The 21693-nt window shown below is 49.5% G+C and overlaps 6 protein-coding genes across 6 annotated transcripts; 3 read left to right on the forward strand and 3 right to left on the reverse strand.

The window, feature by feature from the left end:
* The first annotated feature begins 55 nt into the window (after positions 1-55).
* Positions 56-4668, forward strand: PV09_08507 (uncharacterized protein). Its single transcript, XM_016362423.1, has 5 exons — positions 56-805; positions 858-1427; positions 1476-1897; positions 1948-3442; positions 3596-4668. The coding sequence occupies exons 1-5, from the start codon at positions 259-261 to the stop codon at positions 4525-4527; spliced, it is 3966 nt and encodes a 1321-aa protein (XP_016209708.1). The 5' UTR covers positions 56-258; the 3' UTR covers positions 4528-4668.
* On the reverse strand, positions 4621-5561 carry PV09_08508 (uncharacterized protein; the record flags this gene model as incomplete). Its single annotated transcript, XM_016362424.1, has 1 exon — positions 4621-5561. One exon carries the CDS (start codon positions 5559-5561, stop codon positions 4758-4760), a length of 804 nt encoding a protein of 267 aa, XP_016209709.1. The 3' UTR covers positions 4621-4757.
* A 269-nt stretch (positions 5562-5830) lies between these two features.
* PV09_08509 (uncharacterized protein) lies at positions 5831-7279 on the reverse strand (the record flags this gene model as incomplete). The annotated part of the gene is made up of 1 exon (XM_016362425.1): positions 5831-7279. The coding sequence occupies one exon, from the start codon at positions 7277-7279 to the stop codon at positions 5831-5833; it is 1449 nt and encodes a 482-aa protein (XP_016209710.1).
* Positions 7280-7856: 577 nt separating this feature from the next.
* Positions 7857-11481, forward strand: PV09_08510 (uncharacterized protein). The gene is made up of 2 exons (XM_016362426.1): positions 7857-8372; positions 8433-11481. The coding sequence occupies exon 2, from the start codon at positions 9303-9305 to the stop codon at positions 11364-11366; it is 2064 nt and encodes a 687-aa protein (XP_016209711.1). The 5' UTR covers positions 7857-8372; positions 8433-9302; the 3' UTR covers positions 11367-11481.
* A 1690-nt stretch (positions 11482-13171) lies between these two features.
* Positions 13172-16554, forward strand: PV09_08511 (uncharacterized protein). Its single transcript, XM_016362427.1, has 4 exons — positions 13172-13602; positions 13733-13804; positions 13863-14512; positions 14586-16554. The coding sequence occupies exons 1-4, from the start codon at positions 13508-13510 to the stop codon at positions 15980-15982; spliced, it is 2214 nt and encodes a 737-aa protein (XP_016209712.1). The 5' UTR covers positions 13172-13507; the 3' UTR covers positions 15983-16554.
* PV09_08512 (uncharacterized protein) lies at positions 16299-21664 on the reverse strand. Its single transcript, XM_016362428.1, has 3 exons — positions 21275-21664; positions 17902-21224; positions 16299-17855 (listed from the first exon to the last, which is right to left on the reverse strand). The coding sequence occupies exons 1-3, from the start codon at positions 21588-21590 to the stop codon at positions 16605-16607; spliced, it is 4890 nt and encodes a 1629-aa protein (XP_016209713.1). The 5' UTR covers positions 21591-21664; the 3' UTR covers positions 16299-16604.
* Between the last annotated feature and the right edge of the window lie 29 nt (positions 21665-21693).

A 21693-nucleotide genomic window follows, 5' to 3' on the forward strand; every position in this document is an offset into this window, starting at 1 on the left:
TCGCGCATGTCATGTCCGACCTGGAACATTCGTCAGACTCTGCGCCCTTCATCATCCCCACCCCGCATTACCATGCTACGGCTTTGCAAGCGTGGCTGCAACAGACTTTCCCAGTATAGCTGCTGTGTTGATAGATAGGTCTGGTACTCCGTAGATCTGAAATGGAGAAGGATGCATATTTTTGTATATTTTCAGTTCCTTGCACCTCTTCCTCGATCTCCTCCAGCTTTCGTCCAACTATCCTACGGATAATCCGCCATGCCTTACCTCGGAGAGAATAGTTCTGCGCCGAAAATTCGCATTGCGATTGATCGCGGTGGAACATTCACTGACTGTCTAGGCATAGTTCCAGGGAAGCCAGACATACTAATTAAGCTTCTCTCCAATGACCCAAACAATTACGCAGATGCTCCTACTGAAGGCATCCGCAGGATCTTGGAGATTGCAACGGGAGAAAAGATTCCACGAGGAGAGAAAATAGACACTAAGAACATTGAATCGATAAAGATGGGAACAACTGTGGCTACGAATGCATTGTTGGAGCGAGCATCGACACCATGTGCATTGGTGGTTACCCGTGGATTCAGGGATTTACTGCGGATCGGTGACCAAACGCGGCCAAAGCTGTTCGATCTTAATATTCGTAGACCTGAGAATCTCTTTGAGCATGTTCTCGAAATCGATGAGCGCGTCACCCTACATGATTCGACAGAAGACACCTCAAGTTTGCATGACCCGGACCGAAAGTCGTACGCGCTCAAAGAAGGTGTCGGCGGAGAAGCGGTTCGAGTGATTAAGCCTCTAGGTAATCACGACTAACCGCATGTTGGAATCGCGCCGTTGCTGACTTCACGCAGCTGCGGACAAGGCCAGAGAAGGCTTGCAATCGCTGTTCGATCAAGGGGTGAGGTCCTTAGCAATCATTTTGTTACACTCATATACGTTTCCAGATCATGAGCTGGAACTAGAAAGAATAGCGCAGGATATTGGGTTCACCCAGATCTCTTTGTCTTCTCAGGTTTCACCCATGATTAAAGCTATTTCACGCGGTTATTCAGCGACAGCGGATGCATATCTAACCCCAGTTACCAAATCATACATTGAGGGCTTCCGCAAAGGCTTTGTAGGGGATCTTGAAGATTCAAATGGGGCAAGATGTGAGTTCATGCAAAGCGATGGTGGTCTTGCGTCTTGGCAATTTTTCAGTGGTCTTAAAGCTATCCTTTCGGGACCTGCTGGCGGAGTTGTGGGGTTCAGCAAGACTTGCTACGACGCAAAGAGAAAGAAACCTGTCATTGGCTTTGATATGGGTGGTACGAGCACAGACGTCTCACGATTTTCTGGCTCACTGGAACACACATTTGAGTCCATTACTGCTGGGATCATCATACAATCCCCACAGCTGGAAGTGGACACTGTCGCTGCTGGTGAGAGATCGGATTTTTCTTCCAGGTGGCAAGACTAACAGTGCACAGGCGGCGGTAGCATTTTGTCCTACAAGAATGGCTTATTCCTGGCTGGCCCGGAGTCCGCGAGTGCACATCCTGGACCTGTAGCTTATCGAAAGGGAGGACCTTTGACAGTGACTGATGCCAATTTAGTCCTGGGTAGGATACAGGCTCAATACTTTCCTCAAATCTTTGGAAAGAATGAGAATGAGCCATTGGACTATGAGGGATCCAGAAAGGCTTTTGAAACTCTGCTCGTGCAAGTCAACAGTGATTTGCAAAGTTCAGGAGGAAAACTGAAAACAGTAGAGGAGCTCGCTCTAGGATTCCTTGAAGTTGCGAACGAGACTATGTGTAGACCAATTCGAGGACTTACTGAGGCCAAGGGCTACCGAACGGGTGATCATGAATTGGCCGTGTTTGGTGGTGCTGGCGGCCAACACGCATGCGTGAGTAACTGGCAGTTGCGATTTATGAAGGTAATGCTGATAATTTGAAGGCAATCGCCAATAATCTAGGAATTAATCGTGTAATCATTCACCGTTATTCATCGATTCTCTCTGCCTATGGTATGGCCCTGGCAGATCTAGTGCACGACTTACAAGAACCATGTTCCATGAGTCTGAACGACTCAATAGATGAACTGGATGCACGACTTAACAATCTTGAGCAGAAAGCCGCGCAAAAATTTGCAGAAGATGGGATTCGATCCCAGCTTATGCGCTTCGAGCATTTTCTCAATTTGCGTTATGCAGGGTCTGACACAACGTTTATGATTCCGCGTCCAGAACACCAGAGTTGGGAAGAAGCGTTCATTGCCGAACACAAACGACAATTCTCTTTCATTATGCCAGGGCGAGAAGTACTCGTGGAGAACGTGAGGGTTCGGGCCATAGCTGAGAGCGAGTCAGTCGAGCCTGGCTTCGATCTTCAACAGCAACTTTCCAATGTTGTGCTTACAGCTGCATCTGATAAGAAGATCTCCAACCGAGTGAAAATATTCTTTGATGGAGGCTGGCAGGACTCAAACCTCTATTTCCTTTCATCTCTAAGCGCAGGCGATCAAGTACAAGGTCCTGCTCTTATCCTCGATAATACTCAGACCATCGTTGTCGCGCCGTTGGCGAAAGCAACTATACTCGATCGTCACGTTATACTTGATCTAGTTCAAAACGCGGCTCCAGTCACCGCAGAGAAAGAATCGATAAGCAACTCTGAAATTGTCGATCCCGTACAGCTTTCTGTTATGGCTCATCGATTTATGAGCATAGCTGAGCAAATGGGACACACATTGCAAAAAACAAGCGTCTCAGTTAATATCAAAGAACGATTGGATTTTAGCTGTGCCCTGTTCTCACCAGAAGGCAGATTAGTGGCCAATGCTCCACACGTGCCTGTACACCTAGGGAGTATGGAGCAAGCAGTCATGTATCAGCATCAACTCTTGAAAGATAAACTCCGGCCCGGCGATGTGATTGTCGCCAATCACCCGATATCCGGTGGAACCCATCTTCCAGACATCACTTGCATAACACCTGTTTTTGACCAGACTGGACAGAATATCATTTTCTACACAGCTTCGCGAGGTCATCACCAAGAGATTGGCGGCATTCTACCGGGTTCAATGCCCGCTAGCAGCGTTGAACTCTATGAGGAAGGTGCAGCAATTATATCGGAATATCTGGTTCGGAACGGTGAATTTGACGAAGCCACCATTACCAAGCTCCTGTTGCATGATCCAGCTCAGTACCCAGGATGCTCTGGCACCCGAAAGCTTGCAGACAATTTGAACGACTTGAAGGCCCAAGTCTCGGCCAACGCAAAGGGTGCCGCCTTGCTATCAGATCTAATTGCTGAGTATGGATTAGCTACGGTTCATCGGAATATGAATGCCATCACCGCGAACGCTGAAGCTTGTGTGAAGGCTTTCCTGCAGCGAACATATGAAAAGACTAATGGAAAGCCGTTAACAGCATTGGACTATATGGATGATGGTACGTGAACATTCTTTAAAGAGTTCTGAATGCTGCATGAACCGAGTAAATGATATCAGCTGCAATTTCTTTGCAGCTCTTCAAGCATTTGCGCGGCTGTTTATTACTAAATTTTTCGATGGCGGTGCGTCTGCAATGCTGACAATTAAAAAGGAACTCCAATACAGTTGACTGTGACGATAAATCCTGACGTAGGAACGGCTCACTTCGACTTTACAGGCACAGGAGAAGAGGGGTATCATTCTTTCAATGCACCTCAGGCAATTACACGAAGTGCTACCTTATACGTGCTTCGATGCCTCATCAATCAAGATATCCCGCTTAATGAAGGTTGTCTTCGGCCACTTACATTCACCATACCAAATGGTTCGATACTTAATCCTAGCCCTACCGCGGCTGTGTGTGCAGGAAACCCGATCACGTCACAACGTGTGACAGATGTGGTCATCAAAGCTTTTGAAGCCTGCGCAGCTAGCCAGGGCGATTGTAATGTCTTCTCGTTTGGGCACGATGGAAACCGCGACGCGGAAGGCAATCTGATTCCCAATACTGGGTTTGGGTTTGGTGAAACCATCTGTGGTGGAAGTGGGGCTGGGCCAGGCTGGCATGGAACTAGCGGCGTTCATATCCACATGACAAACACCCGGATTACGGACCCGGAGATTCTCGAGAAGCGTTATCCTGTGGTCCTGCGGGAATTTAGTATCAGGAAAGGCAGCGGCGGCAAGGGGCAGTACAACGGTGGAGATGGTATCCGACGTGTATACGAATTCGGCAAAGATATGGGAGCATCGATTGTCAGCGAACGTCGCGTTACCAGGCCATATGGCATGAAAGGTGGAGAAGATGGAAAGTCCGGAGTCAACTACATTGTCAAAGGTGGTGAAAAGGGGCGGTGGTCACGCCTTGGTGGGCGAAAAGATTTCAAAGTGCAAAAAGGTGATTGGGTAGTTATTGACACCCCAGGTGGGGGAGGCTGGGGTTCCGTAACTGATGGACCGACAGAGGAGAGTGTAAACCTCAAAGTGCCAGTTGAGCGACGGTTTGTTAGCCAGTTCCAGCTTGCCCAAGAAGCAAGTAACTAAAGGTTTCGATACTAAGATTATACAAGAACAGACGATTGGGTATCATGATACTCACACACTATGTTATCAGAAATAAAGATTGCACTTGAGATCCAGAGAAGTTTTGCATTTTTCTCTCACTGCTAATGTATTTGAGATGAGATGTAGAAATTGTTAAACGTGAACTATATGCAGTTGTTTGGTTTGGATGCCAATGTTGATCTTAATGCTTCTTGTACCTGAATCGGCCTCTATTTAATATTGGCTGGAATGTCTCCAAATTCGATGGACGCAGAATCCTTGACCGTGGTAAATGTGTTCGTAGCTTCGATAATCATGTTAGCAACCTCTTCTGGCTTGCTAAGCATAGGAGAATGGCTCGTAGCGATTTCTCTGACTGTTAGTTTCGCCTGATCTTTCACCATAGCAGCCATCATCCGCTGTGTATCTATGGGCAGAGCTTTGTCATCTGTGGTCATCAGAAGCCAATTCGGCACTTCCAGCCAACCAGTATACGTGACATCTCGACCCTCTGTGAACGCTTTCATCGACTGTTTAGTCAACCTCGCAACCCATTCATGACCTTCTTCCTCAGGCAAATCGTGGTAGAAAAGCTCACGCGCAGGCACCCGCAACTCTGCGAAGCCGCTCGGATCGATTCCCCAGGTTGGTGGAGGAACGCCACCTGTGCCATCGAGAAAAGTCATTCCTGCAATTGCAAAGCCCGAAGCAATTATGAATTGACCAATCACGTGTCCCGTATTGTTCCCGGAATCTTTCGTCACAGTGAAGCCCTTCATTGCACTTTGACCCACCACACCCCCATAAGAATGTACGACAACCACTACGTCACGGCCTTGAGACGTCTCTGATCGGATCATGTCTTGCGTTGCGTGAACATCATCTACAAACGAAGATGTATTACTGCCGTTCGTCGTGGGTAGCGTGACTAATAGACATTTGTAGCCTTGCGCCTCAAGGATAAACGCAACTTTGTTCCAAATTTCAGCCCTATGCCAGGCTCCGGGTACAAACACGAAAGACGGCTTGACCATTATTCTGTTTAGATGAAATGGTTGCGATATGAGAAAAGATCTTGAAGAAGTATTTAGAGGTTCATTTGCTGCATCTTTGGGTGCAACCTCTCATGGCTTTATACGCGAAAATACTTCCTGTTATTGTTCTATGCAACCAGCTGTGAGAAGAAGCCTTTCCTCTTCTGGCTGCGCGCGCGGCCCACCCTGATGTGGACTAGTGCTCAAAAGTCCGATGTCTGCTGATTCGCTTGCTGAGTCAATATTTAGCTCATTCACCGGAGTAGAGTTTATATTAAAAGCAAAGGATTGCCGAGAATGCCAAGGCAGGAGGCAAGGCTCCAAGTCTTTTCATCGATATTAGACCTGCTTTTCCAGACTTTTTCCACCACTCGAATGGCTTCCTTCGGCGAGCCAATGATCTCAAGAATCTTCTTAGTAGCGAAAATTTCACGAAAATAACTCTCTTGACTTTGTGAAGCCAGACAGCCAGCAACACAGAGTGGCCATGCTAATGTTCGAAATTCGTTGGAAGGGATTAATGGAATCAATCGCAGAATATTGGCCACGAGATCATGGATGGAGGCATCGGACCACCTAAAGCCATTCACAACCAAGGATAGGTATATTTGAGCAGCACTAATCCAGACGGAGGTAGTAATCCTATACGGTGATGCTGTGGTGACTCGGACAGCATATGATCGAAAGGGAAGGAGGGGATCAGAGTGAGGAGCTGATTCTAAGTGATTGAGCTCCAATCGTGCCTCAGCATTGGCCAAGGATAAGGAGATGGAAGAAGAGCGCTCGAATAACTCTGATTGCACGTCATCATTCATGGCGCTTTGTTCGGCTTTCCAGCTATCCAACGTCGCAATCTGACCAATAGCTTGGAGAACAGAACTTGGGCATCCCACTATCGCAGAGAGCCGAATTTGGGTAAAACCTAAAACGGGTGCTCCATTATCGCCTGAATCAAGGACTGTATCGTGATACATAGTGAGCTGCGGTGCCTTTCGAAGTGCTGTGCTGGCAATAATATCACAAAACACCAGTAGCGCGGCGAAGAAGCGAAAGCCAGCTTGTTCAGGACTCCAAATATAAGTTTCGTTTTCCGCTTTATACCATATTGGGGGCCCGATAGCAAGGAGTGTGGAGCGCATCTTGGGCTCTCCTCTCCCGGGTCTGTTAAGCAAGTCCTTGAAGAGGGCAATTGCTGGAGGCAGGTGCACCATCCAGCCCGCTGATTGTCCTAGCGCGCATTCGAAAACAATGAAATTGATGATGCTTCCCATTAAATATACCTTCTCGCACACTGTGACGTCAATTTTTGGGGCGCAAAGAGCAAGTAAGTCATTTTGAATGCTTTGAAAGCATTCGTGTATATCGCGATCCAGTCTTGCCCAAAGTTGATCAGTGCAGTCTGCATATGTCCCTGAATATACATCGGTCAATGCTAGAGTAAAAAAAAATGACGTCAAGCCGAGCACAGAATGATATGCGAACTTGCTTTCCCTTAGCAGAGCAAGTATCCAGCTTCTTCCTGTTTCGAACAGCGATGGCCTGCAATGAGGAAATAAAAAGGGAAAGATGTGGTCCAAGTACTTCATGATTGCATCTGTCTCGATATTGAGATCACTAGCACCGGTTGTCCATGGCTTGGATGCAATATTCTTTTGATGCAGGAAGCGAAGAACCGTAGGAGAGTTTCTGAGCTGGGTGGCAGTAAAAGTCGCATGCATTCTAGTCAAACACGTTCACTCACTTTTCTTTGTGAATCATGGTTAAAGGATCTACTGGGCACTGGGAAACTCTGCTTGAGCCCTCAAGAGTTTCGGCGAAGTGATCGAGATTAACAACAAGCTGACCCATGGGGCGTTGCAACATATGCTTCGGATTTGCTGCCACTTGGTTTCTCTCCTTGCGGCCGATTGCATTTTGTCTGATCTCAAGCCTGATTTTATCCATCATCTCCCGTCTTTTGAGATGATGGGTCATCCATTCGGGTTTCTGGCTCGAGAAGTGGCAGACAATATCCAGACTCCTGCATTTGCCACATACTGGACGCACATTGTCGCATTTCTTGCGTCGAAGGCGACATGTCCAGCATCCAGATATGCCAGAACCTGTCATGTCTAATTTATTTGGATGGACCGTGGACGGTGCGGCATTCTCGATGGTGCGTTAGTTCTATCTTGATCACGTTTGTACACGGTGCCGCGAAATAGGAAAGTATGCCTAAGGCATAAAAAAGTCTGCCTGATCTAGTGTTTCCGATCAACCAGAACCTGTCACCAACGGCTGCCAGGTACCTGAGCAGTTTCCAGGGCTCATGTTTCATCATCTGCGAGACTAGACTTCATTCAGTATCCCAGCAGCTCATCTGTTTCATTATTCTAACGCATCAGACAGTTGTTGCAGGCTCATCGTCCACACCCGACGAGCGATGAAGCAACGGCTTGTCCACAGTTTTGCTACACAGCTCGCGCACAGGACTGCCTCAATACCAGTGAGAATCGTTGGCATACGTACATAACGTGCTGTTACTTGTTATGCATGACATTCATCGCCGTGATTGTTTGTAACGCTCACAATTCTTCCAGACTGTTTCTGATCTGTGCCGTTGCCGATCCTGGACCAGCACCAGGTCTGTAAACAGTCCAGATAGAACAGACCTCGTGGTTTTCTGGCCCCCCTCGCTCTTATCCATGAGGTTGGCGTTGCCAAGAGGCATCATGGCACGGAGGCACACTTCCTGGTATCTGGTAGTCTCCCAACTGCAAGCGAGGCTTTTGACTGTACCCGCCAGCGAAGGTAGGCCTTGGGAGGTGACAGGTAATGTCGCATCATAGACGTCGCGTACGGTATGCATCTGGTTTGCTGAACGTTTCTTAGTGTTTCGCCGTCGATCTCGGCTCTCTACTTAGGGGCGGCAAAACGACTTGCTCCATGAGCTCACACGACCTCCATGTTTACTTAGACTTGTCTTTTCTTCATTTTGGATGGCTGGTTTCTCCCACAACGTTTTTGTGATGGATGGGCGACTCGCCGTGGGCTTGTGATAGCCCCTTATTCCAAGCGAGCTTATCAATTGCCCTCACTTATGTCGAGGGAAATCTTGGATCCCTCGCTTACGTACTGCTCAAGCATGGTCCGCCGGGAAAAGAAAGAAAAAATTCTCGGCTGAGGCTGTTCCTGCAGTTTTGTGAATCAAGAGCAAGCATTCGAATGGCTCCACCTGATGGTTTCCATCTTGGTATTCTTTGAATGTTGAGAGGTGCGGGGTCACTTGCAGCCTCAAACAGGGATTCGTCGTTTCAACACCAGGGGTTGAACACTAGGCAAGGCTACCAGCCTTGCTACAAACTGGAGTGACACCAATGAAGTTCCAGCAGCCTGTTGATGGCAACCCCGAAAAGAATGGACTAAAGCATTTTGACGTACTAGCCAGCTCGGGATGTCGCAAAGACTTCCGCGCATTCGATGTGGAACACTTCATGGGTTAAAAGTTCGTGGCTACCTACAGGAGCCAACTTGACTTACAGTTGGAAGTGTTGCGTGCGTTCTGACATTCTTCTATTCTCTTTTCTCTATGTCACTATCATTGCGCACATCTTAATGTTTTCATATTACGCTCATTCAGGAAAGATGTAGGGCAGGACCTGTTTTTGATCAATCTTGAAAGTCCAATGAGCTATCACGTACGATCTACATTTCATCTTTGCCCATCCTGACACTCAACGCCAGCCCGTGTGAAGTGAGCACATGCTCCGCACCTCTAAATCAGTTGGCATCATGTCCAAGGCGAAGCGTCGACGGAAAACTTCTGTTTCCTTGATGGTGATGACGGTTGTGCCACTCGTTTCTGGAGTTTCTTTACAGGAGCTTGGAGCAATACCTCTGAAGTCTGCATCGACCGAATGCGCCTCGATATTGGACGTCGAAATTCCAGGTTGCACAGCGAATGGTATCTTGACAATCTGCTCAACCGACTGTCAAGCCAGTTTTGCGTCGTTCCTTAACACAGCGCGAACCGTTTGTTCCGATCCCATACTTGAGAACCAGCTAGCCCAACTTGTTGCGTCGAGTGGACAGCTACGCATCTGCACCAGCAGCACTGCAATCGCATCAAGTAAGATCAGTACATCACTTACTGAAGTCACAACAATACTTTACACGACTCTGCTTAAGAGAGCGGAAGTGGATGTCATTACGAAAACGACGACGACAACGATAACAGAGAGTATCGCAAGTTCTATATCTCCAACCGATTCACAGACTCATTCCATCCCATCGTCAACTTCGTTGTCGACACTCAACATTTCAATCACCAATACTACAACAACTTCGTTAATCCTGAGCTCAGGATCAACACAGTCTGCACTTATGCTTTCATCCTCAACATCCACATTCGTAGCACCTTTCAACGCACCGACAGCATCAAGCCAGTCAGTTGGCATCGCAGTATCATCACCTCTGCCTCCACAGACCTTCCGCTCAGCTGCTTCCACTATAAGCATCTCAATCGCGCCGAGCAACAGCTCTTCGAAAACTTCATCCATGACCACAGCGATTAATGCACCATTTGTATTGGCTAGTGCGCTAACTGCTGCGCAATCGCCAACCACTTTCACCATTAACGTCGTTTCAGCTTCATCAGAAGTTTCGTCAACTCAAAGCTCCTCTAAAGGTGCTGCGGGACTGTTGACATTATCCACAGCGACACCTATATCTCAGTCTCCTAATTCGATGATGACATTCATGCTGCAGCCGACATCTTCGAATGCACAAACAATCGCTCCTCCGCACTCTCAGCCGCAGCCCATCTCTTTACCACCTTCACAATCTCAAACATTGGAATCCAAAACGAGTTCCACATCTACGTCTACCGGCACACTCAACGCAATCAACAACGGCGGTCTCCCAGGTGCAGCGCTAGCTACCGACCAACAGTCTACCAAAGTCAACCCATCCATCATCGGTGGCGTGGTTGGCGGTGGTCTCGTTGCTGTTGGAGCGATCACGGCTGTAGTTTTTCTCCTATTCCGCCGCCGAAGGCAACAATCTGATAAAGGGGGCGCTAGGCGTCCGATAAGTTCGTGGGACTTCATTGACCGGAATAGGGGAAGGCTAAGCAGCGAGCCATCAGATGCAGATCTACCACAAATGTCATACTTCGACCAGCCGATACTCTTTGATCAGAGAGTCCAAGGGTTGGCCGTTCCGCAGGAAGTGGTCATTAAGCGAAAGAGTGGCCCGCCTGTGAGAGTCTCTAGGCAGAGCAATGGAAGTATGGCTGGCATCGATGAAAGCACCATAGAAGCCGTTCGCTTGCAGAGGAAAACACAAAACACGATGAGCCAGTACAGCAATGGCTCTATAATAGTTAGCTACGCCGCTGCAAGGATACCATCTGCATCGATGCCCGTAGCACCCGCGATGCCGGTGGGATCCACGAAACGCAACAGCTCAAGTAATAACAATGGCACAAACGACGGCTATACAATGTCAACACCGAAGAACGGGTATGGCAGCCCTGGACCAACCGTGTACAATGGCGTGAGCCAACGCCAAAACGAAAATCCGAGAACGAATAACATCTCCGTAAGCCCAGAGCCCTACTTTGATTACAACTACAACTACAATTACAACTACAATTTCAACTACAATTACAAAGGCTTTGAGATAAGCAAGCAACAACGTAATAGCCCGAGTCCGATTGATGAAATGCTTGAGGTAAGCAGCAACATCGGTGGAAGCAGATTGGGATTCTATGATAAGGTCATGGAAGATCCAAGGCTGCAAAATTATAGACCCAATCGCTCCTAGAGAGCAGAACGATGGACAGCCTCGGCAAACATGGCATTGCTATAAGATTGAAGGAATGAGGAAAAAGTATATACCCAGCTTTAGCACAGTCTATAGAAGAATATTAATGTATAAACACTGATCTTTCGAGACGCCACCTTTAACTTAGTCAACTACTTGAGAACAAAGAATTTCCCAATTCTTGTGAGCCAACGTTCTTCAAGGGCAATCCGTCACGTGTCTTATAATATCTATGCTGGGCAACCTCATATAGCTTTGTAGTTGCCTAAGTTCTACCTGTTTCACTAATCTTCAATTGAGCTATGAGTAGTCTTGTCGGCATTTCGATCACGTAGTCTCGCAGCTTAAATGAGCGACAAGCTCTTTCGACTCCAATGGATTTGTTATGAGACAAATTGACCGAACTACGGAGGTAGCTGCGTCCGAGATCGCCGCGTAGAAGTTTAAGCCACTTGCAGAAACTATGAGCCAGCACCACCTCGATATCCTAAAAGAAAAAAAAAGAAAAAAAAAACCAACGGGGACTTCGGGACGGCCACTGTCCTCGTGTGTAGCATGCATACTACTTTGCGCGAATTGCGATGAACTTGGATCAAAGTGCCCCGTCGTCACCCTCGTCTTGTCCAACAAAGCCATCCAACAAGCGCGATTCGCAACCTGTACAGAACATGGCTTCCGAGTCGTTTCATTGTATCCGTTGCTGAACAACGGCCCTGAAGATGAGCCAAGCTGCTTCATGTCAGGGAACGTGACAAATATAACTCGTCGCCAGCATCAAAGGGTTAATCACCAGCGGGCCCGTGACATTTTGACCAGCAGATCTTTGATAGTCCTCATGATCAAGACGAATAGGAAGCAATTAGGGTCGACTTGACCTATCAGGAACGAGAGCCATTTTCCAAACGTATTTTCTTCCCCAGCGTAGCATTCCGATCTCTGCTATACTCTGATACTAATGTATGTATTGGCAACATCAGAGAAGCGGCAAGCTGGTTCTGTCGTCTTAACGTCTCGGTCTACTTGTCGTGGAAAAAGGCCAAGTATTTTTTCCCCTGAAAGCTCTACGGAGTAGACATGTTCAAAATGTGCCTAAAAACAACCCAGACATACCATGTTCTCGGATGGTCTCGGACGTCTTTTGTGTGCTGGACTTACTCCTTTCTGCTAGGCCGTGAATGCAATGCTGGACCGAAGAAAGCATGGAACGCTCTTGTTTCCTTGTTCAGAAGGGAACGGCGTTTGACCACAGCCTCAAAAGGACTAGTAACGACGGCCAATGCTATTTTTATTCGAGGGCGACGCGCAGTCCTGATCTTGTTTATGCGTTCCGCCTCATCCAGAATAGAACCCAGCGGACTCCACACGCAGCAAGCTCGGCAGTTCCATTTAAGCGAAAGGCCAGTAATCGATTCAATTCTCTAGATCTCATCTCACACCAATCAGCCGATGGCATACATACACTGCACTCAGGATTTGCAGTCGCGTATAGGCCAGATCAGCAGGCCAATCCACGATTCAACTTGTGCTCGCCTTCTGTGACATCGAAGAGCCAGTGGAGTCTGACAGTATTCAGATTGGTAAGGCTTCCGCACCGCTCAGCTTCCAAGTCTGCCCATTTGCATTTCCGACATTCGGTATCGATTGCGGCTAGGCAACGGGTTGCACGTGGAGTGCAGATGGGGCGTTCTTGTGCCACCAATCACCAGCCGTAGACAAAGTCTAGGTTGAGCGCCTTTGCGCCTGAGGCGCCTACAATTCAAGCCCACTTCTTCAACTTTCTTCCTGGCTGTGCGCCCAGTCTGTCCAGTGTCTCTTGCTCGCCGACTTGCTCGTCGTGGTTTGCCTGTGACAACAGCAATCCAACGAAAGTCCAACTACCGACCGCCCCTCACTCTTTCCCACCGGGATTGAGCGCCCAAGCTTTATTTGCTTCGTCCTCCTTGTCAACGTCGAGTGGAAAGGCCAATATTTTTCCTGTTGGCTGAAAAAAATACTTAGCCGGCCGCCTCACCGCCCACTCAACGACGCATACCACATCCAAAGTTCGAAGCAAAGGGACCACTAAGAGGTGCTTTGTAGACGTGCCGTAAAGGTTTCTGTCTCCGGGTGATCTTCCATTCTCAGCTAGACTTTTGCTAGTCATGGCTGAGCCTACGCAGTTGGCTTTCCGTACGCTCAAGGGAATTGGTATTTTAAATACTGCTCCTGTGTACGAGCCATTGCCAGGCTTCGTGCGGTATGTTTTTTATTTCATAGTCGTTGTTTCGGATGTTTGATCTTCGTTTTTGGTGCTGGTGAAAGCCCCGCAAACAGAAGCGTATGAAGCGCTGAGCAGTCGAGACTAACGAGTGTGAATGCGGAAATAGGCCAGAGGGAAACCTTCGATGTTGCTGCTACTCACCCGACGGCAAGCTCTTTGCTTGGGCCTCGCCTGAGAAGTAAGTGCCTTCTTCCGCCATCCTCAAAATAACAGTACCTGACTTCAGACCACTCTAGGGTCACTGTTATTGACGCCTTCGTCGGTCACGAAATCACCACGCTCCCGGCCGAGAACGTCTTTGAGTTGGGCTTCTCGCCCTTTGGCACATACATCATCACATGGCAGCGGCCATCAAAGGATGCTGAAGGGAATGCCACCAAGAACCTCAAGGTGTGGCGTACAGTTGACGACACAGCCAGCGATTCAGGTGAGCGTGCAACGGTTGGCTCGTTTGTGCAGCGTAGTCAGACGGGATGGAATCTGCAGTATACGTCGGACGAAAAATACTGCGCCCGTGTTGTAACGAACGAGGTTCAATTCTACGAATCCGGTGATCTGAAGACGGTGTGGAACAAGTTACGAGTCGAGGGCGTCACAGACTTCGCTGTTGCGCCGGGCAAGACGCATTCAGTTGCTGTTTTCGTGCCCGAGCGCAAGGGACAGCCTGCAGCCGTAAAAGTCTTTAATGTGCCGCATTTCAATGTGCCTGTCAGCCAAAAGACATTTTTCAAGGGCGACAAGGTCCAATTCAAATGGAATGAGCCAGGTAGCAGTTTGATTGTCCTCGCGCAAACGGATGTGGACAAGAGCAACAAGAGCTATTACGGCGAGACAACTATGTATATTCTGAGTGCCAATGGCGGCTTTGATTCCAGGATAACATTAGGTATGTGGACTTTGAATGTAGAATTTGCCCGCGCGACAGCAGAACGAGTTATACTAACCATGTCGGCTCGCAGACAAGGAAGGCCCGATCCACGATGTATCCTGGTCGCCTAATGGCAAAGAGTTTGGAGTAGTCTACGGTTATATGCCTGCAAAGACAACAATCTTCAACGCCAGGGCTGTGGCTACTCACAGTTTTCCGCTTGCTCCGCGAAACACAATTCTCTTCTCCCCTCATGGCCGTTTTGTGCTTATTGCCGGCTTTGGCAATCTTGCTGGCTTGATGGATATTTATGACCTGGAGAAAAACTACGCCAAAGTTTGCACCATTGAGGCGAGCAACGCATCAGTGTGCGAGTGGAGTCCAGACGGCATGCATATTCTTACAGCCACGACCAGTCCTCGACTCAGAGTCGACAATGGCGTAAGGATATGGCATGTGGGAGGTGGCGTTATGTACAACGAGGATATGAATGAGCTGTATCATGTTACGTGGAGGCCACAGAGCGTCGACACGTTTTTGTTGCCAGCAGATCCAGTTGGTCACGTGCCGAAGCCGCACCCAAGTGCACTAGAGTACCTGGCCAAAAAGAAAGCACCGAGTAAGCCTGTAGGTGCTTATAGACCACCTGGTGCAAGAGGAACCAGCACGCCTCTCGCATTCAAACGCGAGGACGAGGGCGGCGCTGCATACACAGCTAGTAATGGCATCAGCGCTGCTGGCACTACGGGAGGGAACATTAACGGGTTCGGAAAGTCAAGGCGATTTGTTCCCGGGGCAGAGCCAGTTGATCAGCAGCTGCCTCCTGGTGCTGCACCAGGTGGGGGAGTAAGCCTTATGGGAACTGGCGAAGGCGCTGATGGCAACGAAGGACTAAGCAAAGCAGCCTTAAAGAACAAAAAGAAGCGCGAGGCGAAGAAGGCCAAAGAGCTCGCCGAGAGGGAGAGCAAACTTGAGATCGAAGGCCTGGAGAACGTGCCCAAAGGGCCTAGGGCAATGTCGCGGAGTCCGGAGCGACGAGCTGGTGGGAACCCACATCACCAGAGAAACAGGAGTGGGCTTGAACATAACAACTATCATGGACGTTCACCTCAACGACAAGATAGAGGAATCAGCCAATCTAGAAGGGAAAGAGGTGACTCGTACGTTAATGGTCAATCGTCACGGGGTGGCTCTCGTGCGCAGCCAAATTTGCGCGACGCTCCCGGACCGGCCCTCCAAGTACCACCTGCCGGGCAGCAACAGGAAACGAATCCACCTCCGGATGTCACTGTCACAAGCCCTGGAAGCGGTGGGCCAAGTGGTGAACAGGGTAAAAAGATCAGAAGTTTGCTAAAGAAGATTCGTGCTATTGAAGAGTTGAAGATGAGGCAGGCAAGTGGAGAGAAGCTTGAGGACACTCAAGTGAAAAAGATTGCGACAGAAGATGGGGTGAGGAAAGAACTGGAGGCACTAGGCTACGTTGCTTGAATCTTGCCTGCTGGCTGCTAAGAAAATGAAGTAATGGTATATGCTCTGCGGCAGAATGTCTCAAGCTAAGATGAGATTGACTCGGTCTTGGATTTCTCCTCTCTCGGGCATCTTCTGCATATGCATGGGCTGGCGCACTGAGAGGCAGGAATGGCTTTGATTGATCGATTCGACTCAGAACTATGCATAGGCTGACTGCATTAACTATACGCGGTTGGTTGCCCTCTTGATGTAGAACAAGGGCCGGGGGGAAACATGTGAAAAGATCTTACATGCGTATCCTTTCGAGACATGGCTTTTCTAGAGGACCGACCGAAAAGAGGAAGATCACCAAAAAAGATTTATGCTACCATGCATTTTTTGACTACGAGCATTTGAGAGACTCGAACCTGGCCGGCATGCCGTTCGTGCGTCACTTTGGAAAACAACCCATTGATTTCCGCACAGAGAGGCCGTGCAAACGGTGATACAGCATGTTTAGATTCAATGCTCAAGTTTCTAACTCTTGTTTTTTCTCACTCCTTTTCTCCGTTATCAGCAATCCTAGACTCCTGAGAGTGCGCCATGTCTACAGCTCCACAATGTGCAAGCAGCATTTAATCTTCAGACCGTCACGTAAATGTCACGTCGGCATCAGTCCAATCCCACCACGAACGGGACCAGCGCCGGCTGAACCTCTCGAGCCCCCGCCCGTGCTTATCGTTGCTCGTGTATTGCTCTCATTCGATTTTCTCTTCTTGGCTATGCCTTTTCTTTGAGTCCCACCAGTCGCGCCGGCAAACTTCTTCTGCAGCCACGCAGGTTTCCCGCCTGAAGCCTTCCTCGAAGTAGCATATGAAGCCTTCCGTCTGATCGGCGACTTGGGCTTCTTCCCACTCATCTCACGTGAAGAACTTTGACGTGCAGGGGGGCCGGATGCCTGGAGTGCGTCGTATTGTTCTTGCCATCTCTTTGCTGCCATGTTTTGAGAGTCGTGGGCTGGCGGCGGCGCTTTCGCGAAATAACTGCTCGGACCCGTGTCCTCGTCTTCCTCGTCATCAAAATCATCGAGCTCAAGAGCCTCGCCATACTCAGCGTCATCGTCCTCGCTGTCGCAGAGGTCAACAACTTCAGTGACACGGTGATTTGGGTCGTATGGCTTTTCTTCGTAAGCACGACCTGTGTCACGGTACAAGTCCTCGAGATTTCGCAAGATCTTCAAATACTTGTCTCCGTAGGCCGCCACCATTTCCGGTCTGACGCCGTCGATGCGAAGCATCTGATCCTTGCCTTTGATGTTCTTGATGGCCACCTCTCTGAGAATGGTGTCAGAGAACGGCTGATTGCGCAAGGACTTGCTTATCATGATCGAACTTCCAAGATGACGAGCGTTGGCGACGAACTCGTTCACGAACTCTCTGCGGCTCGGCTCCAGTGAGTCCATAACCGCATCTCCAGTGATGGGCGGGCCGACTGAACGAGATTTCGAGTTTCTGTAGCCAGACCTGCTCTTTACGATCACTTCGTCATCGTCGACGTAATCTTCATCTTCATCGTCGTCGTCAACGACAAACGAATCACGGCTGTATCCGTTGGGATGAAGCTGCTGGACTGGATCAAACGCATCGTCGCTCTCGGTCTCGTCGCCTTCTGCCTCGATGTCGATGTAGCTCTGTTTTCGCCCCTTTTTAACACTCGTCGAATGGCGGATAGGTGAGGAGACATAGGTTGATGCGAAGTCGGTGCGACTTATCGCGCTATCTGTTTCGTTGATTGCCTGCTTTTTCGACTTGCTCTTTGGTTTCGTGAGGGGTGCTCTCTTGTTCGGTGACACACGTATGTTCAAGCGGAGATCCCTCTTCCCTTCAATGAATTGCCTGATATTGCGACCAGCCTAAAGACATTAGCATTCCTGATGTTGGTAAAGAATAGCGGCTTACCGTGATGTATTCGAGCGGGAAACCAGCATTGTTCATCTCGTTGTACTCGAAAATCGCTCCCTCGACAACGAGGCGGTGGAAAAGTCGCTCAACCTCGCCTATATCGACACCACGGGCGGCACCGGCACCATCAAGTCGCCTGTATCTCTCGGCAATGCCCTTCGTCTTAGTTCCTCGAAGGAGCTCGATGCATTGCCTCATTGTGACCTTCTCGTCTTTCAAAGCTAGAAGGAGACGGCACGCAGCGGATGCAATGTCAGTGAAATCTTGTTCCACAAAAGTCGCCTTCGATGAACAATTGTCGCAGGTGTCATTACAGTCAGCCACGTTGAAGGCCTCGTTGAAGTATCTCAAGACCTGCGCACGACGGCAGTCTGCCCTGTTGTCGCAGAATGCCACAACGTCGTTCAACATGCGGTACTGTCTGGCTTTCTGCTCCTGACTGCCCTCTCCATCTCGGATCTGCCTTTTCATTGAGTTTGTGTCGCCGTAATTGTAGAACAAGTAGCAACCTGAAACAAGGCCGTCTCTACCAGCTCTGCCTGTCTCTTGATAGTAACCTTCGAGCGATTTTGGGAGCGTGTGATGAATGACGAAGCGAACGTCTGGCTTGTCGATGCCCATACCGAAAGCAATCGTTGCGACAATAACATGACAGCGTCCCTCCTGCCAGTCTCTCTGAATTTCTTTCTTCTCACTGGATTCCATCCCGGCGTGGTAATGTTGTGCTCTGATGTTGTACTTATCGCGCAAATCCTCGGCTACCTTCTCGCAGTTCTTCCTCGAGTAGCAATATACAATTCCGCATTTCTGCCTGTACTTCTCCTTTATCAGTTTGGCGATTTCGTTCAGGACACCTTTTTCCTTTTTAAGCACGTGATAATGGAGGTTAGGTCGATTGAAGCTCTGCTTGTATTGCTCGCAGTTTGTCATACCGAGGTTATGTATGACATCAAGCTTGACGTTTTCTGTCGCCGTGGCGGTCAATGCCATTACCGGGACACCTTTGAAGCGCCGTCGAAATTCACCTAGCTGCTTGTAGTCTGGCCGAAAGTCGTGACCCCACTGGCTGACACAATGAGCTTCATCGATTACCAGCCTTGCCAGGAAACCACGCTGGTGCAGTCGTTCCAAAGCGTTCACTACACTGCGACTGCTACTCAGCATTTCTGGCGTGACGTATAGAACTTGGATGAAGTCGTGGGGCCGATTTTCCCTGAACGCCTCGAATATCATGTTGCGTTGCTCACTGCTGCATTCGCCGTTGAGGTAAAGGGCTTGAACGTGAAGTTTGCGAAGGTGCTGAACCTGGTCCTCCATGAGACTCAAGAGTGGCGAAACGACTACGGTGACACCTCGTGTTTTTCCCGACGTCACCACAGCCGGAAGTTGGTAGCATAGAGACTTGCCACCACCGGTGGGCATGAGAACGAACACGTCTTTCCCAGCCAGGGTAGCATTGATGGTCTCAAGCTGGTTCGGCCGAAAACCCTTCAGCCTGAAGACATCTTTGAGTTTGGCCTTCACCTCCTTCGACCACGGGTGCTGCATGAGAGGTCCTTCCAAAGTGGTCGATTGCTTTTTCGCTGGCTTGTTCGTTACGAACGGGTTGGATCCAGCTCCATCATTTTGGACTGAACCAGGTAGTGTCTTTGGAACTCGAGCTTCCATGGAAGGCAGACTGGTATCGCAGTTGTCAAAATCGTCTGCTTGGAGCATGTCTTCCTCGGGAAACTCAAAATCGTCTTCCTCCGATGCTATTTGCCTCGGTGGGGTTCCCATGTTATTTGCAAATAGAACTTCATCGTCATCAAAATCGTTCTCATCAAACTCAATCGGGACGGTCGGCTTCTTAAAGGGCAAAGACGTGGGAGTCGCTCTGCCCGACATGGACGGTCGCTCATTGAGTTTTGAAGCACTAGCCTGTGCCATAGCAGGCCTCGGCGGTCGCATTTGAGTCTCGATTCTCTTCTCATTCCCCGATAAACCATCAGTATTACTTCTGCCAGCCAACCCGTTGGACGTGGTGCTTGTGCTAGCCTTGAGCATTGTCTGACTAGTCTGGCTGCCAGGTCTAAAAAGGGGCTCGTCCGGCTTCATGCTCCATTGGGCGCCTGCAAAAGCATTCTTCGACGGGCTATATCGCGGATTTGCTTGAGTCTGCTTGATCCTTGAAGCACTAGAGACGACGCTCGATTCAGGAATCACGTCTCGAGACTGCAGAATTGCCGAAGGGGGCTGCGTCGACTTGACCTGAACTGGAGCCCGGTTAGAGCCTAAGAGTAGTTCTCCAAGAGTGCCATAGAGGCCCGGCACCTTCAGGACTTGAAGCATGTCTATCTCGTTTTGCTTGATCAGCTCCTTGAGCTTCCTGTTGTTCGCCTGGTCCTCAATGGATAGATCAATACCCTCGCGAATAGCCGCCATCATCTGATTCTGAAGCTCCGTCTTTTTTGCCGTGTGTCTTGCATGCATGATACGCGTTTCCACGAGCTGCTTCAAGGCGTCAAGCTGATTCTTGTTCATGACCAGCTTTCTTTGAAGCTCGGGCGAGACTTCGTCGTGCAATTCTACGTAAGCCATTTGCTGCGGCACCAGTTCCTCTCTTTCTCTGATCAGGCGGCGCTCTGCGAGCGTGATCGGAGTATCTGTCAGCTCAAGCACTTTCCTGAGCAGGGTTTCATCGTCTTCAGTCAGGTGTGCTGTCGATGCGACAGGGGTCAGAGTCTTGAGGGATTTGTCAGGTGAACCTTCATCATCCGAATCTGCAATTATTCTTTTGCGAGCAGTGCTGCTCGACACCGGCGTTTTCGATTTGACCGCGGGTGAGACAACCACCCTCTGAGGCCTCGTAGGAGACTCCATCACTTGCATCTCTTCTTCGAATGCTATTGCCTGCTCTATCTCCTCGTCCGTAGCCTCAACAAACGGAGACGGATGAACGGGTGGGGATTTGAGGCATTGCACTGGGGCAAACGCGCCGCGCGGCGTCTGTGACCCAGGCGCCAATGTTGCGTATGGCGGCGGAGGTTCATTCGGGTATACATCATCGATCGAAGTGAAACCTTCGTCCCCCGATGCTGCCGCCAACGTTCGTGCAACCTTGGGTGATCTGCGCGAGCGGCTGGGCGAGCACGGATGAGTTATCTCCTCGCTCTTTCTTTTCCTGCGCACGGTTTTTGGACTGAAGTGGCCGGTAAGATCTAACGAGACTACGTCTGCAGCGTCCAAAGCGGCCGTGTTCTTCGTCGCCACGGGCGTGGAACGAATCCTGGAAACCGGCGAGCCGGAAGGTGAGCTGGAACTCGCTAGCTTCTGCCGTCCTAGGAACGGATTAGTTCCTTTAATTTCGAACAAGACCATACGTATTTACCGTTCGAAGCGCTTTCGCTTCGTTTCTCTCCGCCGAGAAGAAGTCGCGGCTTCGAAGCGGACGTCGGCGCAGCCCTCAGCCGGGCCATCTCTAAACCCCCGGCTTGTCCTCCGTTTGTATCTCTTGGGGGACTATGCACGGCAGCGACCGTCAGACTTGCAGCTTGTCCAGTGGAAGAGCCCGAGGATCTCTCACGACCATCCTCGTGATATACGTCGGAAGAAGACACGACAGGTGGCGGCGGAGGCGTGAATGGCTTTTCGCGCAACAACCAGGCAAGGTGCTCGTTCAGGTTATTGACGGTGGCAGGAGACATCTGTCTTTCGTCATCTCGAGTAGGATGGGGTGCTGAGACGCGTCAAAACACGGTCTGAAGAAGTGATTGCGGGCGTTTGCACAACCGTGGGGGACGATGTTGG

This window comes from Verruconis gallopava, assembly GCF_000836295.1.
Source record: "Verruconis gallopava strain CBS 43764 unplaced genomic scaffold supercont1.42, whole genome shotgun sequence".
Lineage (NCBI taxonomy): Eukaryota > Fungi > Ascomycota > Dothideomycetes > Venturiales > Sympoventuriaceae > Verruconis > Verruconis gallopava.